The following is a 22324-nucleotide window of genomic DNA, read 5'->3' as shown; positions in this document are numbered from 1 at the left end:
AGAAAAGAGACCATGGTAACAGGTAGTACTAGAGAAGCTGGCGAGGAGGGAACCAATTCAGATCTTTAGGTAGTAAAATAGTAAAATCAGCACGACATGATGACTAAATGGATGTGTGGCCAAGAAAGGATGAGAATCGGAGATGACACCTGGCAACTCAGACTGCTGGGTGGCTGGTGAAACTGTTCACTGAGGCTGGAAAACATGAAGGCAAGTGGGTCTGGGGGAAGACAATGTACTCAGATTTAGACATGTTAGACCAGAGACGCCTGTGCAACAGCCAAGTGGAAATCAGGAGAAAGGGGGCTGGAGATGGAGTCTTGAGAAGGATTAATACACAGATGCCACTTGAAGTCATGGGAGCAGATAAGATCACGCAGCAGGCAAAGGTAAAGTGAGAAAAGAAAAACTTCCAGCTCCAGACACCTGTGGAGGTCAAAAACTGAAATGCGACCAAATCATTTTAAACTTCATGTAGCATTCCCTTTGTGTTTTCAGTTAGATACAAAGCTGACTTATCTACAGTACATTCCGTGCAAAGCCTATCAGTTTGAGGCCGAGCATAGAACATTTATGAAATAAACAAAGCTTGACTTCCTTCATTATCACTGCTTTGGGTATGGTAGTCTAAGAACAAGCTTATTAAATCACTCTGTTAAGTGCTTACTAATGTGGGATTAATTTTCTACCCATCAAATTTGAATCAAATCATTCTACAACTAAGCATAAAATGTAAACCCAAAAATACGATTCACATTTTTAAAGAGATCTATAATTATCAATATAAAATAGAGCTTGTATCTGCTAATACAGTGCGTTTAAAAAGTATATAAATTACAATTTGATGGAGTGCCTAACTGCTTATTTTGCTCAGCAATTAATTCATTCAACTAGAAATGTATATATTATAAAACAAATTAAATCCTCAAAAGGTAAAATAATAGTTGGTGAATTACTTGAAATTGATTTACTTGCTATTACCATTGCTGCCATTTTTTGTTTTGAAAATGCTTTTTTATAAGAAATTTTAGCCTGCTCCTCCTCTTTGATCTCGTAATCATGTGTGATGTTCTGTTTATGCTAATAGAGAAAAAAGACTGGACCTCCTTCTATTAAATTATATGACAGACACCTCATAATAAGGTATAGACCAGAATATAAAGCCACTGATGACAAAAATATTTTGACCAGTAACAGAAACAGTACTGTACACAGGAGTAAATACATATGTAGATGTGTACACTATATATGACGCATAAACCAATAGTTTGGTGTATATCCTCCATCCATAAAACAGACACATAGGGATTATCTCTGAAAAACAGAAGTAGAAGTGGGGGAAGGAAGCTGGAGAAAGACTTTTATGTTTTACTCTGTATGATTCTATATGGTGTTTTTATAATAAAAACATATCCTTGTATTGCTTGTGTTTAAAAATGAAATGTGCGCCAGATGTGGTGGCTCATGCCTATAAGCCCAGCACTTTGAGAGGCCAAGGCTGGCAGACTGTCTGAGCTCAGGAGCTTGAGAGCAGCCTGGTCAACATGGTGAAACCCCATCTCTACTAAAATACAAAAAATAAGCTGGGCGTGGTGGCGCATGCCTGTAGTCCCAACTACCTGGGGAGGCTGAGGCACAAGAATTGCTTGAACCTGGGAGGTGGAGGTTGCAGGGAGCTGAGACAGCGCCACTGCACCCCAGCCTGGGCAACAGACTAAGACTCTGTCTCAAAAAAAAAAAAAAAACCAGAAAGAAAGAAATGTGAATACCAATAGCACTGACACCATCCTGTGGGCACAAGGTACATGTTACACCTATAATACCCCAATAGCCTCTCTCAGACAACTTGATGCCATGGTCCCACACATCAAATGCTAAGCTAGTGAACCAAAATCATGTCCCCCTGGGGTATACATATTATGGATTTTATACTACAGATTTACATCCTCTGTTTCAATTTCCATTCCAAGTGCTTTTGCATTCTGTTCATTACTGTTCATAGTTCAGTCTGTCATTTAATTTTGTGCAGTTTTGTGGGTATCCACAATAATTACAATGTTTAATGCTGTATTTTAAGGTTGAGATAAACACAGCAGTTTAAATGCATATGTTCTGGCCAATTTTTAACTCCCCCTCCACACACACAAACACATACTCTAGCTGTTATTATATATATCCTTCATCTTGCTAGCTGTTTTCCCGTTACCTTCCACAGTATATCTGACAGTGACATTATTATTGATGCCACAGTAAACAGCTAATATATGTAGTAAAAACACATGCACTATAGTGAATCAAAATGACATACCCACCCACCAAACTCCTGCTACTCATTCTAATCAGATAATGGCTTTTCTCTTCCTTGAGTGTACTACAAAAGGATGACATGGCACTAGAGGAAAAATAGTCACAAAACAGGGGAAAAAATGTTTTATTAAGTAAACTGTTTATTAAATGTTTTATTAATAAGCTGTTTAGGTCATTGAGATTAGAAAGCAAGTTTGCCTAGATTTGTGTCAAATAATATGATAATCTGCCGCTTCTCTATGTACTCCGTTTAATCTGAAGTTCTAGAAACAAATAGCTGAGCTTCACATGAATAAAACACCTAGAACATCACCATAAAACAACCTTTCTGGAACGAATACTGTATAAAAAGCAGTATTAATGTTTCACTTTTTGCTTTTAGTTACTCTTGTTGGTAACAATCTTACATAAATCAGGGATCTTTCTAGCTTTAACAAAACTTTTGTTTAAAAAATGAGATGGAAATAATACAATTGTTTTGAAATTTCCTATCCTATTTTAATTAGAAAGTGTTATACTGGCTGGGCACAGTGGCTGACACCTATAATCCCAGCACTTTGGGATGCCAAAGCAGGAGGATCACTAGAGCTCAGGAATTTAACATCAGCCTGGGCAAACAGTGAGATCTCGTCTCCATCAAAATTTTTTTTTCAAATTAGCTGGCCATGGTGGCACATACCTGTAGTCCCAGTTGCTCAGGAGGCAGAGGCGGGGAAATCGCTTGAACCCAGGATTTCAAGACTGCAGTGAACTTGATAACACCACTGCACTCCAGTCCAAGAGACAAAGCAAGACTGTCTCCAAAAAAATCCCAAAAGCCAAGAAACAAAATAATAATACAATATATAATGGAAAACTAGACCTAACCAGAATGTTAGAGCAAGAACAGAATTTAGGTTTAAAAGAGCAGTTAAAAGTCTGAATACCTGGGTTTCATTCCTGAAACTTCAGAGCCTACTAGTTATAGAATATTTGGCAAGTTGGCTGCCTCTCTGTCCTCACTGTCCTTATTAATAAAATAAAAATAATAATAGTACCTAATTCTCAACAAGACTCTTGGAAAACCAAATGGAATAATACAGTGCCTGGCACACAGTGGATGCCTAATAAATATTAACTCTTATTGTTAGTACAGATTCAGAAACTGAGGCCCACACAGTGTGTGTTTTCCCTGAGATAATTTAACCAGCAAATGCCAGAATTAGCGTGAGAACCTGGAACCCCTGATATTTTTGAACTTTTGATTTCTTTTCCATTAAGACCACTTTTTGTGTCGTCTCAAGAAATTACTTTCAAAGGAGAAAATGAGAGAGAAGAAAATCCCTGAGACAAGCATGGCCTAAATTTAAAAGAAGGAAAGAAGACACTCTGGAGGTGTGTGTGCATAAACAAAACATAAGAAACAAAAAGGATGAGTGGAGGGTGGCAGGGAGGAGGCAAGTGACACAGACACAAAACCTCTAATTAGACTTTTTAATACGATGTAACTCATTAGGACATAATTACATTACTTATTAAATGATTAATCATAAGGTTAGAAGAAAAGGTCATGTTCAATGTTAATTACACATCCTTTCAAGAATTTCAAAGATGTTAACAACAGTACTCGTAAATTAACTCAAACTCTTGGCAGGAAATTTGGCATTATCTTTAAAAATTCAAAAGGCATATATCCTTTCAACAATCAATACAATAAGAAGAATTTATCCTACTAATAATTTGTGGAAGTGTGCAAAAATGTGCAAAACAGGATAAGAAGTGCATTATTGGCAATACCAAATATTAGAAAAGTGCTAAGCATTCATTAACAAAGAAATTGTTATTATGGTCAATTAATATAATGAAGCATATGGGCTACAAAATGTTCCCCAAAGTAGATTGTTAAATGAAAAAAAAAAATCAAAGTACACAAGAATTCATGCCAGATTAACCTATATTTGTTTTTTTAAACATAGGATATAGATACACAAATATGTCTGCACAAGCAAATGCTGCAAAGACCATGAGAAACTTAACAGTGATTGTCTGTGGAAATGAGAATTGAAGTCAGGAGGCAATAAGATGGGGAGGAATAGACATTTACTTTCACATAGTGGACATATACACACACACCCGATTTTTAACCATATATATTTAACATTAGTTTTAACATTTTAATGTCCCTGGTGACCTGTGTGACCAGCAGGTGAATAACAAGTAAAAGTAAATTAATGGCTGTAAAGAAGTAGACATAGGCCAACAGGTATAGTGAAGGACAAATTTAAGAGTAAAGAATTTGAAAGCTTCATTTATATATGGCTGAAAAGTCTTACCTGACACTTAGCACTACAGTATTTGGCGACGCGGCACTGAGAGCATCGCATCAGCTTTTCCTTCCTGTGGGGAAAAAAAATTAATTCTGCATTAAGAAATGAATGGGAAACATACTTCATAGTTGAAGAAAGAAAACATAAGTCAACGTACGGACACCAGTATGTTCTGTTTACTCCATTATGTACAGTCCCTTAAGATTTGGATTTTCACAATGATGAGCCTCCTCTTGAACCTTCCATGTGAGACACTGACAGAAAAACTAAGTCCTTTGGTCTGACAGAAGATGGCGGGGAAGAGGCAAGACCAGCTTGCAGCTCCCGATCGGACAGACAGAGCAGCGTGTGGGGACTCACACTATGAACTTTTGATCCAAGAACTACCACAGCAACATACCAGGTAAACTAAGAGAATCCACAGACCCTTTGAAGGAACTGTAACGCCACTGCAGGCTCCCTGAGACTCCGAAAAGATGTGAGCCGCTTGCTTGCTCAGCAGGGCGGCTGGTGGTCTGGGGCAAGTTCTCAGCCACAGTCACCAGCTGTCTGGAAACAGACTCCGAGCTGCTGTGGGGGCACGGTGGGAGTGACACCAGCCTTTAGGACTGCGGGCTGCACGGGAGCAGGATGAGGCCTGTGACTGCTGGCTTTCCCCCAGTTCCCTGGAGGCCTGTGTGACCCAGCAGAAGCAGCCATAATCCCCCTGGGAACATAACTCCATTAGACTGAAAACCACATCCCCATCCCAACAGCAGCCGCAGCAATCCCCACCCAAGGAGAATCTGAGCTCAGACACACCTATCCCTGTCCCCCGGTGGTCTTTCTCTACCAGCCCTGGGTGCCAAAGACAAAGGCCATAATCTCTTGGGAGCTCTATGGCTCTGCCCACCACCTAAGAAACCTGAATAGGTAACCAGGCAACCTTAGGGCAAGTTTGCTTCCTCCCCGTAGGACCACAGCTGATGTGTTCCTGAAGGCACCAACTCCTGGCTGGAGGCCAACCAACACAAAACCAGCACACTAAACAAAAATACAACCAAGGGCCCTTGTAGAGTCCACTTCACGCCCCTGCTACCTCCATCAGATCACAGGACTCTTAGCAGTCACTCCCCAGTACCAGTCCAGAGTCCAGTACCTCCACTGGGTGGCTAGACCCAGTAGAGCAAAAACAATCACTGCAGTTTGGCTCTCGGGAAGCTCCATCCCTGGGGGAGGAGGGAGAACACCATATCAAGGGAGAACCCCTTGGAACAAAGGTATCTGAATAGCAGTCCTTGAGTCCCAGATCTCCCCTCTGACACAGTCACCCAAATGAGAAGGAACCAAAAAAACAATTCTGGTAATATAATAAAACAAGGCTCTTTAACACCGCCCAAAAGATCACACTGGCTCACCAGCAATGGATCCAAACCAAGATAAAATATCTGGATTGCAAGAAAAAGAATTCAGAAGGTTAATTATTAAGCTAATCAAGGAGGCACCAGAGAAAGGTGAACTCCACTTAAAGAAATCAAAAACCTGATACAGAATATGAAAGGAAAATTCTTCAGTGAAATAGTATAAACAAAAAACTATCACAACTTCTAGAAATCAAAGAAACACTTAAAGAAATGCAAAATGCACTGGAAAGTCTCAGCAACAGAATCGAACAAGCAGAAGAAAGAACTTCAGAGCTTGAAGACAAGGCTTTCGAGTTAACCCAATCCATCAAAGACAAAGAAAAAAAGAATTTTAAAAAATGAGCCAAGCATCCAAGAAGTTTGTGACTATATTAAGCATGCAAATCTAAGAATAATTGGTGTTCCCAAGAAAAAAAAAGAAATCTAAAAGTTTGGAAACATCATTTGAGGGAATAATCAAGGAAAACTTGTCCAACCTTGCTAGAGATCTAGACATCCAAATACAAGAAGCTCAAAGAACACCTGGAAAACTCATCACTTAGACACACAGTCAAGAGATTAACCAAAGCAAAGATGAAGGAAAGAATCTTAAGAGCTGTGAGGCAAAAGCATCAGGTAACCTATAAAAGAAAACCTATCAGAGCAACGGCAGATTTCTGAGCAGAAACTGTCAGAGGCATGTGAACCAGGGCAACTCTATCTTGAATAGGAGGAGCTAAGTTAAATGAGGCTGAGACTTACTGGGCTGCATTCCCAGACAGTTAAAGCATTCTAAGTCACAGGATGAGATTGGAAGTCAGCACACAATACAGGTCATAAACACCTTGCTGATAAAACAGGTTGCAGTAAGGAAGCTGGCTAAAACTCACCAAAACCAAGATAGTGATAAGAGTGACCAGAGGTCACTGGTGGTCCTCACTGCTACACTCCCATCAGTGCCATGACAGTTTACAAATGCCATGGCAATGTCAGGAAGTTACCCTATATGGTCAAAAAAGGGGAGGCATGGACAATTCACCCCTTGTTTAGCATATAATCAAGAAATAACCATAAAAATGGACAACCAGCAGCCCTCAGGGCTGCTCTATGGAGTAGCCATTCTTTTGTTCCTTTACTTTCCTAATAAACTTGCTTTCACTTTACTCTATGGACTCACCCTGAATTATTTCTTGCATGAGATATATGAACCCCTTCTGTAACAAAACCCTATAAGCTAGAAGAGATTGGGGTCCTATTTTTAGCCTCCTTAAACAAAACAATTATCAGCCAAGAATTTTGTATCCAGCAAAACTAAGCTTCGTAAATGAAGTAAGATACAGTCTTTTAAGACAAACAAATGCTGAGAGAATTCACCACTACCGAGCCAGCACTACAAGAACTGCCAAAATGAACTCTAAATCTTGAAACAAATCCTCGAAATATATCAAAATAGAACCTCCTTAAAGCAGAAATTTCACAGGACCTACATAACAATAACACAATAAAAAAAAAACAAGGTATTCAGACAACAAACAGCACAATGAATGGAATAGTACCTCACATCTCAATACTAACATTGAATGTAAATGACCTAAATACTCCACTTAAAAGATATGGAATGGCAGAATGGATAAGAATTCACCAACTAAATTTCTGCTGTATTCAGGAGACTCACCTAACACATAAGGACTCACATAAACTTAAGGTAAAGGGATGGAAAATGACATTCCATGCAAATGGACACCAAAAGTAAGCAGGAGTAGCTATTCTTATAGACAAAACAGACTTTAAAGCAAAAGCAGTTAAACAAAACAAGGAGGGACATTATATAACAATAAAAGGACTAGTCCAACAGTAAAATATCACAATCCAAAATATATATGCACCTAACACTGGAGCTCCCAAATTTATAAAACAATTACTAATAGACCTAAGAAATGAGATAGACGGCAACACAATAATAGTGGGGGATTTTAATACTCCACTGTCAGCACTAGATAGGTCATCAAGACAGTCAACAAAGAAACAATGGACTTAAACTATACCCTAGAACAAATGGACTTAACAGATATTTACAGAACATTCTACTCAACAACTGCAGAATGTACATTCTATTCATCAGCATATGGAAAATTCTCCAAGATAGAACATATGATAGGGCACAAACAAGTCTCAGTAAATTTAAGAAAATCGAAATTATATCAAGTACTCTCTCAGACCACAGTGGAATAAAATTGGAAATTAACTCCAAAAGGAACCCTCAAAACCACGCAAATATATGGAAATTAAATAACCTGCTCCTGGATGATTGTTGGGTCAACAATGAAATCAAGATGGAAATTTAAAAAGTCTTTGAACTGAACAATAACAGTGACACAACTTATCAAAACCTCTGGGATACAGCAAAAGCGGTGCTAAGAGGAAAGTTCAGAGCATTAAATGCCTACATCAAAAAGCCTGAAGGAGCACAAATAGACAATCTAAGGCTACACCTCACAAAACTGGAGAAACAAGAACAATCCAAACCCAAATGCAGCAGAAGAAAAGAAATAAGAAAGATCAGAGAAGAACTAAATGAAATTGAAACAAACAAAAAAATGCAAAAGATAAATGAAACAAAAGGCTGGTTTTGAAAAGATAAATAAAACTGATAGACCATTAGCAAGATTAACCAAGAAAAGAAGAGAGAAGATCCAAATAAGCTCAACTGGAAATGAAATGGGAAATATTACTACTGATACCACAGAAATACAAAAGTTTATTCAAGGCTACTATGAACACCTTTATGTGCCTAAACTAGAAAACCTAGAGGGGATGGATAAATTCCTGGAAATATACAACCGTCCAAAATTAAACCTGGAAGATACAGAAACTCCGAACAGACCAATAACAAGCAGCTAGACTGAAATAGTAATTATTTAAAAATTGCCAACAAGAAAAAGTCTAGGACCATAAGGATTCACAGCTGAATTCTGTCAGATATTCAAAGAGGAACCGGTACCAATCCTATTGACACTATTCCAGAAGATAGAGAAAAAGGGAATCCTCCTTAAATCATTCTATGAAGCCAGTATCACCCTAGTACAAAAACCAGGGAGGACCTAACAAAAAATTAAAACTACAGACCAATATTCCTGATGACACAGATGCAAAATTCCTCAACAAAATACGAGCTAACTGAATCCAGCAGCACATCAAAAAGATAATTCATCATGATCAAGCGGGTTTCATACCAGGGATGCACGGATGGTTTAACATCCACAACTCAAATGTGATATGCCACATAAACAGAATTAAAAACGAGAATCACATGATCATCTCAATAGATGTAGAAAAAGCATTTGACAAAATCCAGCACCGCTTTATGATTAAAACCCTCAGCAAAATCGGCATAGAAGGGACAACCTTAAGGTAATGAAAGCTATCTAAGACAAACCCACAGCCAGCATTATACTGAACAGGGAAAAGTTGAAATCATTCCCCCTGAGAAATGAAATGAGACAAGGATGCCCACTTTCACCACTTCTATTCAACACAGTACTGGAAGTCCTAGCCAGAGCAATCAAACAAGAGAAAGAAATCAAAGGTATCCAAATCAGTAGAGGAAGTCAAACTGTTGCTGTTTGTTTGCTGATGATATGATTATATACCTAGAAAACCCCAAAGACTCATCCAAAAGCTCCTCGAACTAGTACATGAATTCAGCAAAGTTTCAGGATACAAAATTAATGTACACAAGTCAGTAGCTCTGCTATACAGCAACAGCAACCAAGCTGAGAATCAAATCAAGAACTCAACCAGTTTTACAATAGCTGCAAAAAAATAAATAAATAAAATACTTAGGAATACACCTAACTAAGGAGGCAAAGACCTCTACAAGGAAAACTACAAAACACAGATGACACAAACAAATGGAAACATGTCCCATGCTCATGATGGGTAGAATCAATATTGTGAATATGGCCATATTGCCAAAAGCAATCTACAAATTCAATACAATTCCCATCTAAACACCACTATCATTCTTCACAAAACTAGAAAAAAAAATCCTAAAATTCATACAGATCCAAAAAAGAGACCACATAGCCAAAGCAAGACTAAGCAAAAAGAACAAATCTGGAGGTATCACATTATCCAACTCCAAACTATACTACAAGGCCACAGTCACCAAAACAGCATAGTACTGGTATAAAAATAGGCACAATGAAACAGAATAGAGAACCCAGAAATAAACCCAAATACTTACAGCTAACCAATCTTCAACAAAGCAAACAAAAACATAAAGTGGGGAAAGGACACCCTATTCAACAAATAGTGCTGGGACAATTGGCAAGCCACATATAGAAGAATGAAACTGGATCCTCATCTCTCACCTTACACAAAAATCAACTCAAGATGAATCAAAGACTTAAATCTAAGACCTGAAACCATAAAAATTCTAGAAGATAACATCAGAAAAACCCTTCTAGACATTGGCTTAGGCAAAGACTTCATGACCAAGAATCCAAAAGCAAATGCAACAAAAGCAAACATAAATAGATGGCACTTAATTAAACTAAAAAGTTTCTGCACAGCAAAAGAAATAATCAGCAGAGTTAACAGACAAACCACAGAGTGGGAGAAAATCTTCACAATCTATACATCCGACAAAGGACTGATATCCAGAATCTACAAAGAACTCAAACAAATCAGCAAGAACAAAACAATTCCATCAGAAAGTGGGCTAAAAACATGGACAGACAATTCTCAAAAGAAGATATACAAATGGCCAACAAGTGTATGGAAAAATGCTCAACATCACTAATTATCAGGGAAATGCAAATAAAACCACAATGTAATACCACCTCACTCCTGCAAGAATGGCCATAATCGAAAAATCAAAAAATAATCTATGTTGGTATAGATGCAGTGAAAAGGGAACACTTCTACACTGTTGGTGGGAATGTAAACCAGTACAACCACTACGGAAAACAGTGTGGAGATTCTTTAAAGAGCTAAAAGTAAATCTACCATTTGATTCAGCAATCCCACTACTGTGTATCTACCAAGAGGAAAAGAAGTCATTATACAAAAAAGATATTTGCATACACATTTATAGCAGCACAATTTGCAATTGCAAAAATATGGAACCAGCCCAAATGCCCATCAATCAACAAATGGATAAAGAAAATGTTGTATATATATATACCATGGAATACTACTCAGCCATAAAAAGGAACAAAATAATGGCATTCGCAGCCACCTAGATGGAGTTGGAGACCATTAATCTAAGTAAAGTAACTCAGGAATGGAAAACCAAACATCGTATGTTCTCACTCATATGTGGGAGCTAAGCTATGAGGATACAAAGGCAAAGGAATGATACACTGGACTTCCCCCTCAGGAGAAAGGTTGGGAGGGGGTGAGGGATAAAAGACTACACATTGGGTTCAGCGTACACCGCTTGGGAGATGGATGCACCAAAATCTCAGAAATCACGACTAAAGAGCTTATTCATGCAACCAAATACCACCTGTTCCCCAAAACCCTATTGAAATTAAAAAAGAAAAAGAATCTCAGAGAAAAAAATAATAACGCATGACCCTGGACCCATAGATCTCCACGTACTAAAGGAGAATGATATTGTACACAACCCCAGAACCCCGCAAAAAAAAAGAAAAAAAAAAGTCCTTTTTTAAAACCTTGGTAGAATATACATAACATAAAATTCACTATTTTAACCATTTTAAGTGCACAGTTCAGTAGCATTAACCATATTCAGATTGTTGTGCAACTATCACCACCATTAATGTTCTTTTTAACATAAATTTAATTAAAATTTAGAGACATTTCCAATTAGATTAAAACACTTCACTTCATAGATACTGATCTCTCCACATCAAATTCAAATCCAGTCCATAAACTGGTTAAAAGTATTCTATACCCTTCAAATATAAAAAATTTGTCTTAAATTATCATATAGTTTAACTATGAATATACTCCTCCTGAGAAATGGTTTTAAAATTTCATTTAATTCAATTACTACTTTAGACATGCTGAATTGAGATGCTTTAACGTTATCTCCCCCAAATCACCTGGGTAACAAAAAAGCAGGTATTTTTAAAAACCTGAATTATAAAATAAAAATAATAAATGTGATGGTAAAATTAACAGTGACAAGGATCAGACGGGACTGTGTACAGTTTCAAGGTGGTCAAGGGCTCTAAAAGTCAACCTATAATACTAACATCAATGACAAAACAGAACAGCTCTTTCTAAGCACTTCTGATATGACAGGCACAGTACGAAGCTCTTTACATCTACTAACTCACACTAAATTTGAAACAGTTCTGTATAAGGTAAGCAGTCTTATTATGCCAACTTTAGAGATATTTCAATACGTTTTCAAAAGATAAAAAGTAGATGGAGTAGTACACATTGCTAAGGCATCATACCATAAAGTGAAAGTGGCAGGTGATACTGAAAGGATAAAAACGGAATCCTATAGAGAATCAGAACTGGAACACGTCAGGTACCTCACCCCTGAAAGAACAGAAGTGAGTTATAGGGCGTAAAACATGGGGAGTGGTTAAAAGTCTAAACAAAGCAACGTCAAAAAATTCCATCCACCCCCAAGTGCAGAACTCTAGCTTCTAGGTATCAATACTCCAGCAACAAGCCAAACCCAAGGGATCGGGCCCTAAAGTTCTTGATTGTAACCACACACTATATTACCATTCTTCAGTGAAACTGGATACAATCAAGTCAACACTTAGCTGTTCATGAGACACACTTCAAACAAAAGCACATGCAATGGTGGAATGAAAAGGATAGTTCAGGCAAATATTAACTCAAAAAAAGCCTGTGTAACTACATAAGTTTCTGAAAAAAAGAGACTTGAAGGTTAAAAGCATTAATAGAGATAAAGCCAATACACAGTGACAAAAGACTTCCATCACCAACTGTTACGTACAAAGTAACCAATATACCCAGTCTCAAAATATATAAAGTATACGTCACAGATCTCTAAGGAAAAAATGACCCATATACAATAAGTTAAAGCAGGGCCTGGAATACAGCAGGTACCATATGAGAGTTAGGTATTATAAATTATCTTTCAGAAATTCATAGATCAAGAAGATAAAGAATAAGTAGATAAAGAAGATAAACAATAAGACCAGTCTGGGCAACATAGTGAGCCCTCATTTCTACAAAAAAAAAAAAAAATTAAAACATTAGCCGGGCATGGTGCACAAGCCTGTGGTCCCAGCTACTTGGGAGGCTGAGGTGGGACGATGGCTTGAGCCCGAGAGACTGAGGCTACAGTGAGCTGTGATCACACCGCTGCACTCCAGCCTGAGCAACAGAGTGAGACCCTGTCTCAAAAAAAAAAAAAAATTAGGAATATAAGAATATTACTCAAGATTCAGTCGAGATTTAAAAACAAGAGAATTCTCGGGAAATGATGACAGTGATGTAATTTTTTAATCTCCTTGACTCTCCTCATAAAAAAAGAGCAAGTAGGACAGTAAAACCTAATCACCACTCCCCACCCTGAAAAACATCAATAACAAACCTCAAAATATGAGTGGATGGAAAAAACTATGAGTGGTTCTGAGAGCAGAATTAAATCAGTATCTTTATTGTAGGAAACAAGGCAACTTAGCTTCCAACAGACCTGTAAACAAGGAGGCCCCAAATTGCCAAAAGCTGTCCAGCATAGAATGCCAAGCCAATCTGAAAACCGCAGCAAAAACTGGTAGAGTGTTCTTTCTTTAGGAAACCTCTTTAAGACAAAATCCCCAGGGCTGCTCTGACCCTGCCTTCCTTAGACCTGGCTCCTCAGATTTTTTCACTTCCCTCTCTCTTAAGTTAATCAGAGGCTATGTCTGTTGGCTAAAAATAAAGATCCACAAGTACATACAAAATGTTTGTTCTTGATTTTAAAAAATAACGAGCAGAATCAAGATACCTAGGAAGCTCAGGTGATGAACACCTAGCAAATATTAATCCTTCATTTCCTCCTCCCTCCCATAGCTACCAAACAAAGGCTATAATAAATGTTGGCATAGAAGTTTGGTAAACTAACAAGATAATTCAGAGTACTTGAATAATTTATCTGTCATTTAATGTGTGATGGCAATTCCTTAACATGAGTTATTTAAATGTCTGAGATTGCTTTTACATATTAAGTGACTAAACAAATAAATCTAAATTCTTAGTTTCAAAAAAAAAAAAAAGGCAAGTTGAGTCCAAGAAAAAAGTGATGTGTGCTTGATTAAACCAACTACTGAAACTTTGATGCGTTACTGCTTTTCTCTTTGGGGCATGGTTCAGAGCAACAGCCCCCTGGCAAGGCTCCCCTGCAGAGAAAATACCTGGGCAGCAGTGAGAGGGAACAGGAAGTCAGCAGAAACACAGCCACCAGATAGTACAAGAAAACCTTCTTTTTCTCTTAAAAAAAAAAAAAGCAAGAGGGTCACACGTGTAATTTCAACCTCAGTGACACGCTTGGCGAATATGGAATCATCTCAAAAAAAAAAAAAATCGGCCAGGTACAGTAGCTCACGCCTGTAATCCCAGCACTTTGAGGTGGGCGGATCACGAGGTCAGGAGTTTGAGACCAGCCTGACCATGGTGAAACCCCATCTCTACTAAATATACAAAAATTAGCCAGGCATGGTGGTGTGCGCCTGTAATCCCAGCTACTCAGGAGGCTGGGGCAGGAGAATCGCTTGAACCTGGGAGGTGGAGGTTGCAGTGAGCCAAGATCATGCCATTGCACTCCAGCCTGGGCGACAGAGCGAGACTCCATCTCAAAAAAAAAAAAAAAATCACCACATGTCGTTTCAAATTGAACAACAAAGCCGTATTTTTGGGGGGAAAAAGAGAAATGTATATGTCAAATCAAAAACATAATTAATTAGCAGTTTATAGAAAAAGGATCACTTATTGTAGGTAGCTTCAGAGGCTAAAACAAGAAATAGTGAATGGAAGTTAGAGGACAGCAGGTTTTACCTAAATTGTAACGATTTTTCTGGTGACAGCAACTGTTCAGAAGTCTAATGCAATGCCTTGAGAAGCTTGGGGTTCCCAGTGACTTGACATGTTTAAGGAGAATCTAGTAGTAAGTATATTTGCTAGACATGAGGTAAGGGAATTTCCAGTACTGCAAAAGAGAAGGAGTTAGATAAGTTTCCTTCCAGCTCCAAAATTATTTGGGTCTGTTTCTCCTGTGCAACCAATAAATATAAACTAAAATTGAAGATGACAGAAATTGTGCATATTTTAAGGCAAAGTATGGTAGTCTCAGAAAAGTAGAGAACACGCTGTTTACAAAGTGTTTGTCTAAAAAGTCCATCCAGAACTGGAGTTTCCGAATGAAAAACCGCAACCTCTGCCTCCAGGGTTGAAGCAATTCTTATGCCTCAACCTCCTGAGTAGCTGGGATTACAGGCATGCACAAACACGCCCAGCTAATCTTTGTATTTTTAGTAGAGATGGGGTTTCACCATGTTGGCCAGGCTGCTCTCAAACTCCTGGCCTCAAGTGATCTGCCCACCTCAGCTTCCCAAAGTGCTGAGATTACAGGCATTAGCCACCATGCCCGGCCAAAAAATAATATTAAAAAAATAAGTGAGGAATGTATCAGTCACAGAAAAGTGATTTTTACCTTTTTTCCCTTCATTTCAAAGATGAATATTAGCATTGTACCACCAAATAAGAGAAGATATTGATATTATTTTTTAACAAAATAAACGGGATCGTTAGCAACCCATCCTCTTCAAAAAAAGCAAAAAGGAATTCCCTATCACTTATTCGTACAAACCTGACTCTAGAGAACGGAGTGTCATATCAAAGAAAATTCTTAGGTTACTCAGTGTCCCAGACACAGTGGTTCATGGAGCACAAGTTAAGTCCTCTCTTCTGGGAATAGGCTGGGCCATAATTAGTTTCTCCAACAGCCTAAGCTACTGAAATGTAAAAAGAAAATAAAAACTGGGCAAAATTAATTGTTCTTCCAGTCTTCCAGTATATGAATTAAAAACTTAGATATGGGTATAGCAGGAACAACCATCTCTAAGAAATTTTTAAGAAGTGGGGAGGGAAATTAATTGAGTCACTCAAATCTCAACTATGGGGGTTCTATTTTAGGGATCATCTCTCTATCCTTCTTGGGTGTCAGAGGGAAAGAGTATGTCCGTGTTTAGAAACTCTATGCTAAAACAATAAAACCAGTTACCAGAGAGTAGGAAAGAAGTTTCCTGGGATGGATATAGAGAACAAAAAAATCCTAGTGACTCCCAAACTCCCCCCAGCCCTGGGACCCACAGAATCCACTTTAAACTTCCTATAGAGAAAAAAATTCATCTACAACACATTCCTATCTAATAAACTCATTATTCAGAGCTCCTTCCTAGTAACGTGTCTTAATTACCTAAAAGTCTCTGTGATGGTTAATACTGAGTGTCAACTTGATTGGATTGAAGGATGCAACATATTGTTCCTGGGTATGTCTGTGAGGTTGTGGCCAAAGGAGATAAACATTTGAGTCAGTGGACTGGGAAAGGCAGACCCCCCCTCAACCTGGGTGGGCACCATCTAATCAGCTGCCAGCGCGGCTAGAATAAAAGCAGGCAGAAGATCGTGAAAAGGCTAGATTGGGTTAGCCTCCCGACCTACACCTTTCTCCCGTGCTGGATGCTTCCTGCCCTCAAACATCGGGCTCCAAGTTCTTCAGTTTTGGGACTCAGACTGGCTTCCTTGCTCCTCAGCCTGCAGATGACCTATATTGGGACCTTGTAATCATGTGAGTTAAATCTTAATAAACTCATATATATATAGATAGATAGATACTCCATTAGTTCTGTCCCTCTAGAGAAATCTGACTAATACAACCACTTAGCAGCTGTGTAATACTAAGCAGTTTAACCTCTCAAAACCACTGAACTAAAATGAGCATAAATAATAATAATAACATTACATGGGCCCTGAGATTTAAATAAAACTTAAAAACTTAATATCATGCTTGGTTCACAGAAGTGCTCAGTAACTATTACTCATTATCATCACAGTTTTATTATTATTTTAAGATTTTTAAATTGCAAACTTTCAAGATGTTTCTAGATAGCATCTGAAATATCTTAGTACTAACAGATTAAACAATACTAATATATTAACTAGTTTAGCCACTGTAGAAATTCAGAATTTTATAAACCTTTGAATGTTTATAATCCTTGGAATATTTTTCCTAGTTATTTTTGGGAAAATTTCAGAATTTTTAAAAATTGAAGTGATTACACCCACCATCCACCTATCAAATGGTTATTAACACACACCAGTAGATGTGGTCAAAATTGTACAGACTTACAGGAAAACAGAATTGATTTGGATTCATTTTTCTTTCTTTTTTATTTTTGAGACAGGGTCTCGCTCTGTTACCCAGGCTGGAGCACAGTGGCGCAAACACAGCTCACTGAAGCCTCTACCTCCCAGGCTCAGGCCATCTTCCTACCTCAGCCTCCCAAGTACCTGGGACCACAGGTGCATGCCACTACACTTGGCTAATTTTTTAAATTATTTGTAGAGACAGAGTCTCCCTACTTTGCCCAGACTAGTCTCAAACTTCTGGACTCAAGCAGTCCTCCCACCTCAGCCTCCCAAAGTGCTAAGATTAGAGGCGTGATTAGATTAGAGCCACTGCACTCAGCCTTGCATTCCTTTTTCTACATTCCATTTCATCTTATTTCACATTTCTAACACAAAGTATAAAACAAAAAAATGTAATGGTTAGTATTTCGAGGAAAATTAATCTATACTTCACTGGCACCATACCTTCCTAGGAGAAACACAAGCACCTTAAATCCAGCACTTTGGGAAAAGCACCGCAAAATATGTGGACCCAGTTAGAATCCGAGAGGCAGACCAGCTACTTGAGTACTCCCCTTCCACTGTCTGCAACCCTCTAAATTAAAGCTAATATCCTTGTGGAGCCTGTGCCATCTGATAAACACAAACCCCAGGTGTGAATTCAACAAGTGCTCAGCGACCGGCCACCATGGGTATCATCGCATAACGTCCCGGGTGGATGACAGCAGAGAGGGTAACGCAGTCACTGCTTCCTGGAGACGGCAATCAGGAAAGGCAGACCAACACACATCACTTGCAGAATGAACCATAATACAAAACCATTTTTTGAGAAGTGACACAGACTATACAGGACTCCAGTTCAGGTGAAAGAAATATCACTTTCTGATGAATAAAGACTGAGTGGCAGAGAATGGTAGGACTATTTTGGGGAACAAGGAAAAAAAATGTTTTACTAGTTTAGGGTTCAAAGCCTGCAATACTTACTAGGGGCGTACCCTTGTAACGTATCGTAGCCTCAATTTCCTCCTCTGCAAAGTGGGAATAAGTGACTTACTCACGGGACTGCAAGGCAAACTATGAGACAATCTATATGGAGCGCCTGCTAACACAGCACCAAGCAAAGCATTTAGCGCAGAGTTAAAACTGAGGCTGCTGGGTGTATTCTCCAATTGTTCAGGATAATTTTGTCCATCTCTATGCTCTATCAGAAAAGTTTCTTCTATATCTCTTCCATGGTTGCTAAAAACCGAAAAAGCTACATCTACCTGTGTCACAAATGTAGTCATCTCCACACAAGTACACAGACCATTTATTAATACAACTTTTTGAAACCCACATGTAGCCAGACTACTTGGCTCTAATTTCAAATTTTGACTAGTATCCTAAGTATTTGATACCTCAATCTACATTCACTGAAGTCATAATTTTTAATGTGATCAGAATAACTGACTTCAAAGTGGTGTAATTCAAGAAGCTCCAACTTTAAAGTTGTAAAAATGCTTTTCGAAGGTTGCATTTGTAGAAATAAAATCTGAAAAGACTATTAAATATTCAATAATATTAAAAGGCAATTACGACTCCTAACATTCTGTTTGCTTTAGGCAAGGTAATGTCTGTAACAAGCTAAGGAGCAAATTAAAACACCAGGGTCCTTGTGTTTTAAAACAACACGGTTCTAAACTCCTCATCATACTAACAGTATTTAAAAGATTATACACTGCCTGTTGTAAGTCACTCAGACAGCTAATAATTGGGAATAAGTGAATTAAGAATCAGTATTAAAATACACTGGCTTGTTTTTCAGGTAGAGCACACTGAATAGACTGGAGAAAACTGCGACCAAGACGAACTGCAGAAAAGGAAGTTTTTTCTAGTAACAACACCTGTCCCGAAATAAGCAGCCTCTTCAGTCTAGTCTAGTAACACAACTCTGATCATTTAAGACATGTGTTCAATTTCCCTAAGTCTTCTTGAAATCTAAAATAATAACAAAAAAGTGAGGAAGAAAAAAATCTGATTTTTCCCAAAGATTGAAATCAAACACCTTTAAGTATATATCTATTGCTAGTACAAATATCACGGTAAATACATTTTTAAAAAGTACCATGGGTAAAATTTCAAATAAGGTATAAGAATATTTGATCAATATTTTCATAAACATACTATGACATAAGCCTTCAAAATGGCAACAGATGCCCATCTTGAGTTCAGTTCCAGAAAATATTTTGTCACTCTAGAAAAATTCTCTCTCCTACTTCCTCCAATTAGAAAACAACACATCAGCACCATGCTTCCACTTCAGCTTCGGGGGTGGGAAAATCAAAAGCTAAATTCACTAATTGGAGTCGTTTGTTCATTTCAGAGGCCTGAAGGCATCTTCTCCTTCTGCCTGCTTTAAATATTTGCTCTTCTATTTTACAATTATGTATAATACTTTGTTTAACTTTTAACTGTAAATTGCCTCAAGTCTCCTTGGAAGTAAGCAATGACAAAATCTCAATTCATTCTCTCTTTTGGAAAATAAAATGATACTTTAAGTTTATAAAGAAAGACTAGCATTCTGCCTAGTTCCTAAGTAAAGAAACCTTCAAAGAAGAGGCCTTAAGAGACATGGAATTAAATGTAACAGCTGCAAGTGCACTATAATTAATTACAAATTCTCATCGATTTTTATTAAGAGGTCAATCATCTGCTGATAGCCATGGAATGAGAGTTAACAGGGGTTGGTGCAAGGGTTTTGATACCTGCTGGCCCTCCTCTAGTGAGCATGTTGTATGCCCAAGAGAAGGCTCTCCATGGCCCTAAAATACCACTCAGATATTTTTCTTATCAAACACCCATCTGTGTTTGAGAATATCTTTTTGTTCTATTTTTTTTAGCACACATCTGTAGCAGCCAGAGAGTTTAAGAATACCTTGAGATGAAGTATAGACATCCCTCTAAAAGGCTATGACTACAAGTCATTTGCACTTAGTATGAATTACTTTATTCAGATAATCTTACTTCCTTTTTCCACTTCGCTGAGATTTTAGGAATAGAAATTTTGCATAGAGTAGGTACAGAAAGGGGAGATAACTGTGATGAACATTTAAAAAGCCTAGAAAGAAGCCTGTAATCCCAGCACTTTGGGTGGCCGAAGTGGGTGGATCTCTTGAGGTCAGGAGTTCGAGACTAGCCTGGCCAACATGGCGAAACCCCATCTCTACTGGCCAGCTGCAGTGGCTCACGCCTGTAATCCAAGGACTTTGGGGGGCCGAGGCAGGCGGGTCACCTGAGGTCAGGAGAGAGGAGAAAATGCAGTATAACAAAAAGGGAGTTAGAATGTATAAGAACATTTCATTTTCCATAAAGTTTCGAGTCAGGCCCAACATGCTCTCAAGTATGAAATACAGAAAGTACAACGAGGAGGAAAAATTCTAAGAGAACTGAAGAGAACTGTACTTTAAGCCTGGCTGCTTCATTTACTGCTCTCCATCTACAGGCAACGAATAAATGTATCCACCCCTAAAGGTATTCTAATCGTAATAATAAAAGCTACCTAGAATGTCAAAAGGAATTTTCATATTACATATATGTTGTAAAATTAAGTTTTTTCAATATATTAAAGGCTGAAAAGAAATAGACCAAAATATTGAATTTTTTCTTTAAATGATATGAATTGGGGTGATTTCCCCCTCCTTTTATTTTTTTCCATTTTTCAGTTTTATATAACAAGATTATTTTACTTCCATGATCAAATAAACATAAACGTTAATGAAAAGGAAATATGTATTATCTAACAGCCTTAAATTGTGTCTGGTCTAACGCAGGGCATAGAGAGAAGGACAGACAGACAGATAGGCATGTCAACTTTAATTACAATTTATTCCAATGTTTAGAATAGTAAACACAAATACATACTTTATTCAAACATAATTTAAATTAAATATTCTTTATTAATTGAATTTATTTCTAACTGGCATCAGCTACAAAGGATGTTATCAAATGAAATATTTCTTAGTTTTTGATAACATGAGAAGCTGACAACTTACAATAATAGTATCATATGCTAAATACAAAAATCTAATAGTTCTGGATTTAATATCTTCCACAATATAAAAAGCAATCACTTCAGAAAAGAAACTGTTATTAAAAAGAAGAAAAGCTTTTGCCATATGGAACTTGGGTTACTCAGCCTTTTTCTGAAAAGATGTCTCAACTTCATCTGATGGTTCATATTTTATCATTTTCTTTGACTTATATGAACTTGAAGGTCACCCAGATAAAGTAAAACTTTATTCTTTTATATTAACTTTTATTTGATTTGGAGTTAGTCGATCAAAACATTACTTGTTTGAAAATATAGACATGGAGAAATCTTTAACAAGCGAGATACGACAGAAATCAAAGGCTATTCCACAAAACAACCCTGCCATCCATTCACTGATTCATTCTTTCAACAAAAATATACTGACCCCCTTCCAAATGCCAAGCACTTAATTAGAAACACGGTGGGCACTGTCCATTGTTTACCCAAAAACCACACCGCTCTTTCCTACCATGAAGAAATACTGTGATTTGCTGATGTAACAAACACAGAGCTCTTGATTTCAGGGAGAGGAGATTGCCAGAGCCAGGGGAATAAATCATGATTAATCTAAACTTAAAAAACAAATGTATGCCTCATGGGCACTGGCCACTCTAAGAACAAGCCATGTGGCCCAGTTTTGGCTAATGACCTGTAAACAGGTACACTCACTTCTCATTATTCATATTATCCATATTTGCAAATTCACTTATTCACTTATATTTATCTGTAACTCCAAAATCAACAGTCACAGCATGTCTGCAGTCAGTTGTGGACAGAAGAGGAAAGGCCAAAAATGTGTGTCGCCCAATGTGTATGTTCCTAGCTGAAGTCAAACAAGAAGACACTGCCTTCTCAGCTCTCACAGTGTAAGCGTCCTTTTTGCAGTCCACTTGGTGCTCTGTTTTTCTCAT

The 22324-nt window shown here is 37.8% G+C and overlaps 1 protein-coding gene across 4 annotated transcripts in view; it reads right to left on the bottom strand.

Annotated features, from left to right (window-relative positions):
* Window positions 1–22324, bottom strand: part of SMYD3 (SET and MYND domain containing 3) — a 770143-nt gene that overhangs the window by 615321 nt on the left and 132498 nt on the right. For all 4 annotated transcript variants that reach the window (XM_054446960.2, XM_054446950.2, XM_063666134.1 and 1 more), the window contains exon 2: window positions 4620–4683. In XM_054446960.2, the coding sequence (XP_054302935.1) occupies window positions 4620–4683 (64 nt within the window). The remainder of the gene's footprint in view (window positions 1–4619; window positions 4684–22324) is intronic.

This window comes from Pongo pygmaeus, chromosome 1, assembly GCF_028885625.2.
Source record: "Pongo pygmaeus isolate AG05252 chromosome 1, NHGRI_mPonPyg2-v2.0_pri, whole genome shotgun sequence".
Classification (NCBI taxonomy): Eukaryota; Metazoa; Chordata; class Mammalia; order Primates; family Hominidae; genus Pongo; species Pongo pygmaeus.
The sequence above is the reverse complement of the archived record's forward strand: the minus strand, read 5'-3'. Positions and strand labels throughout refer to the sequence as shown.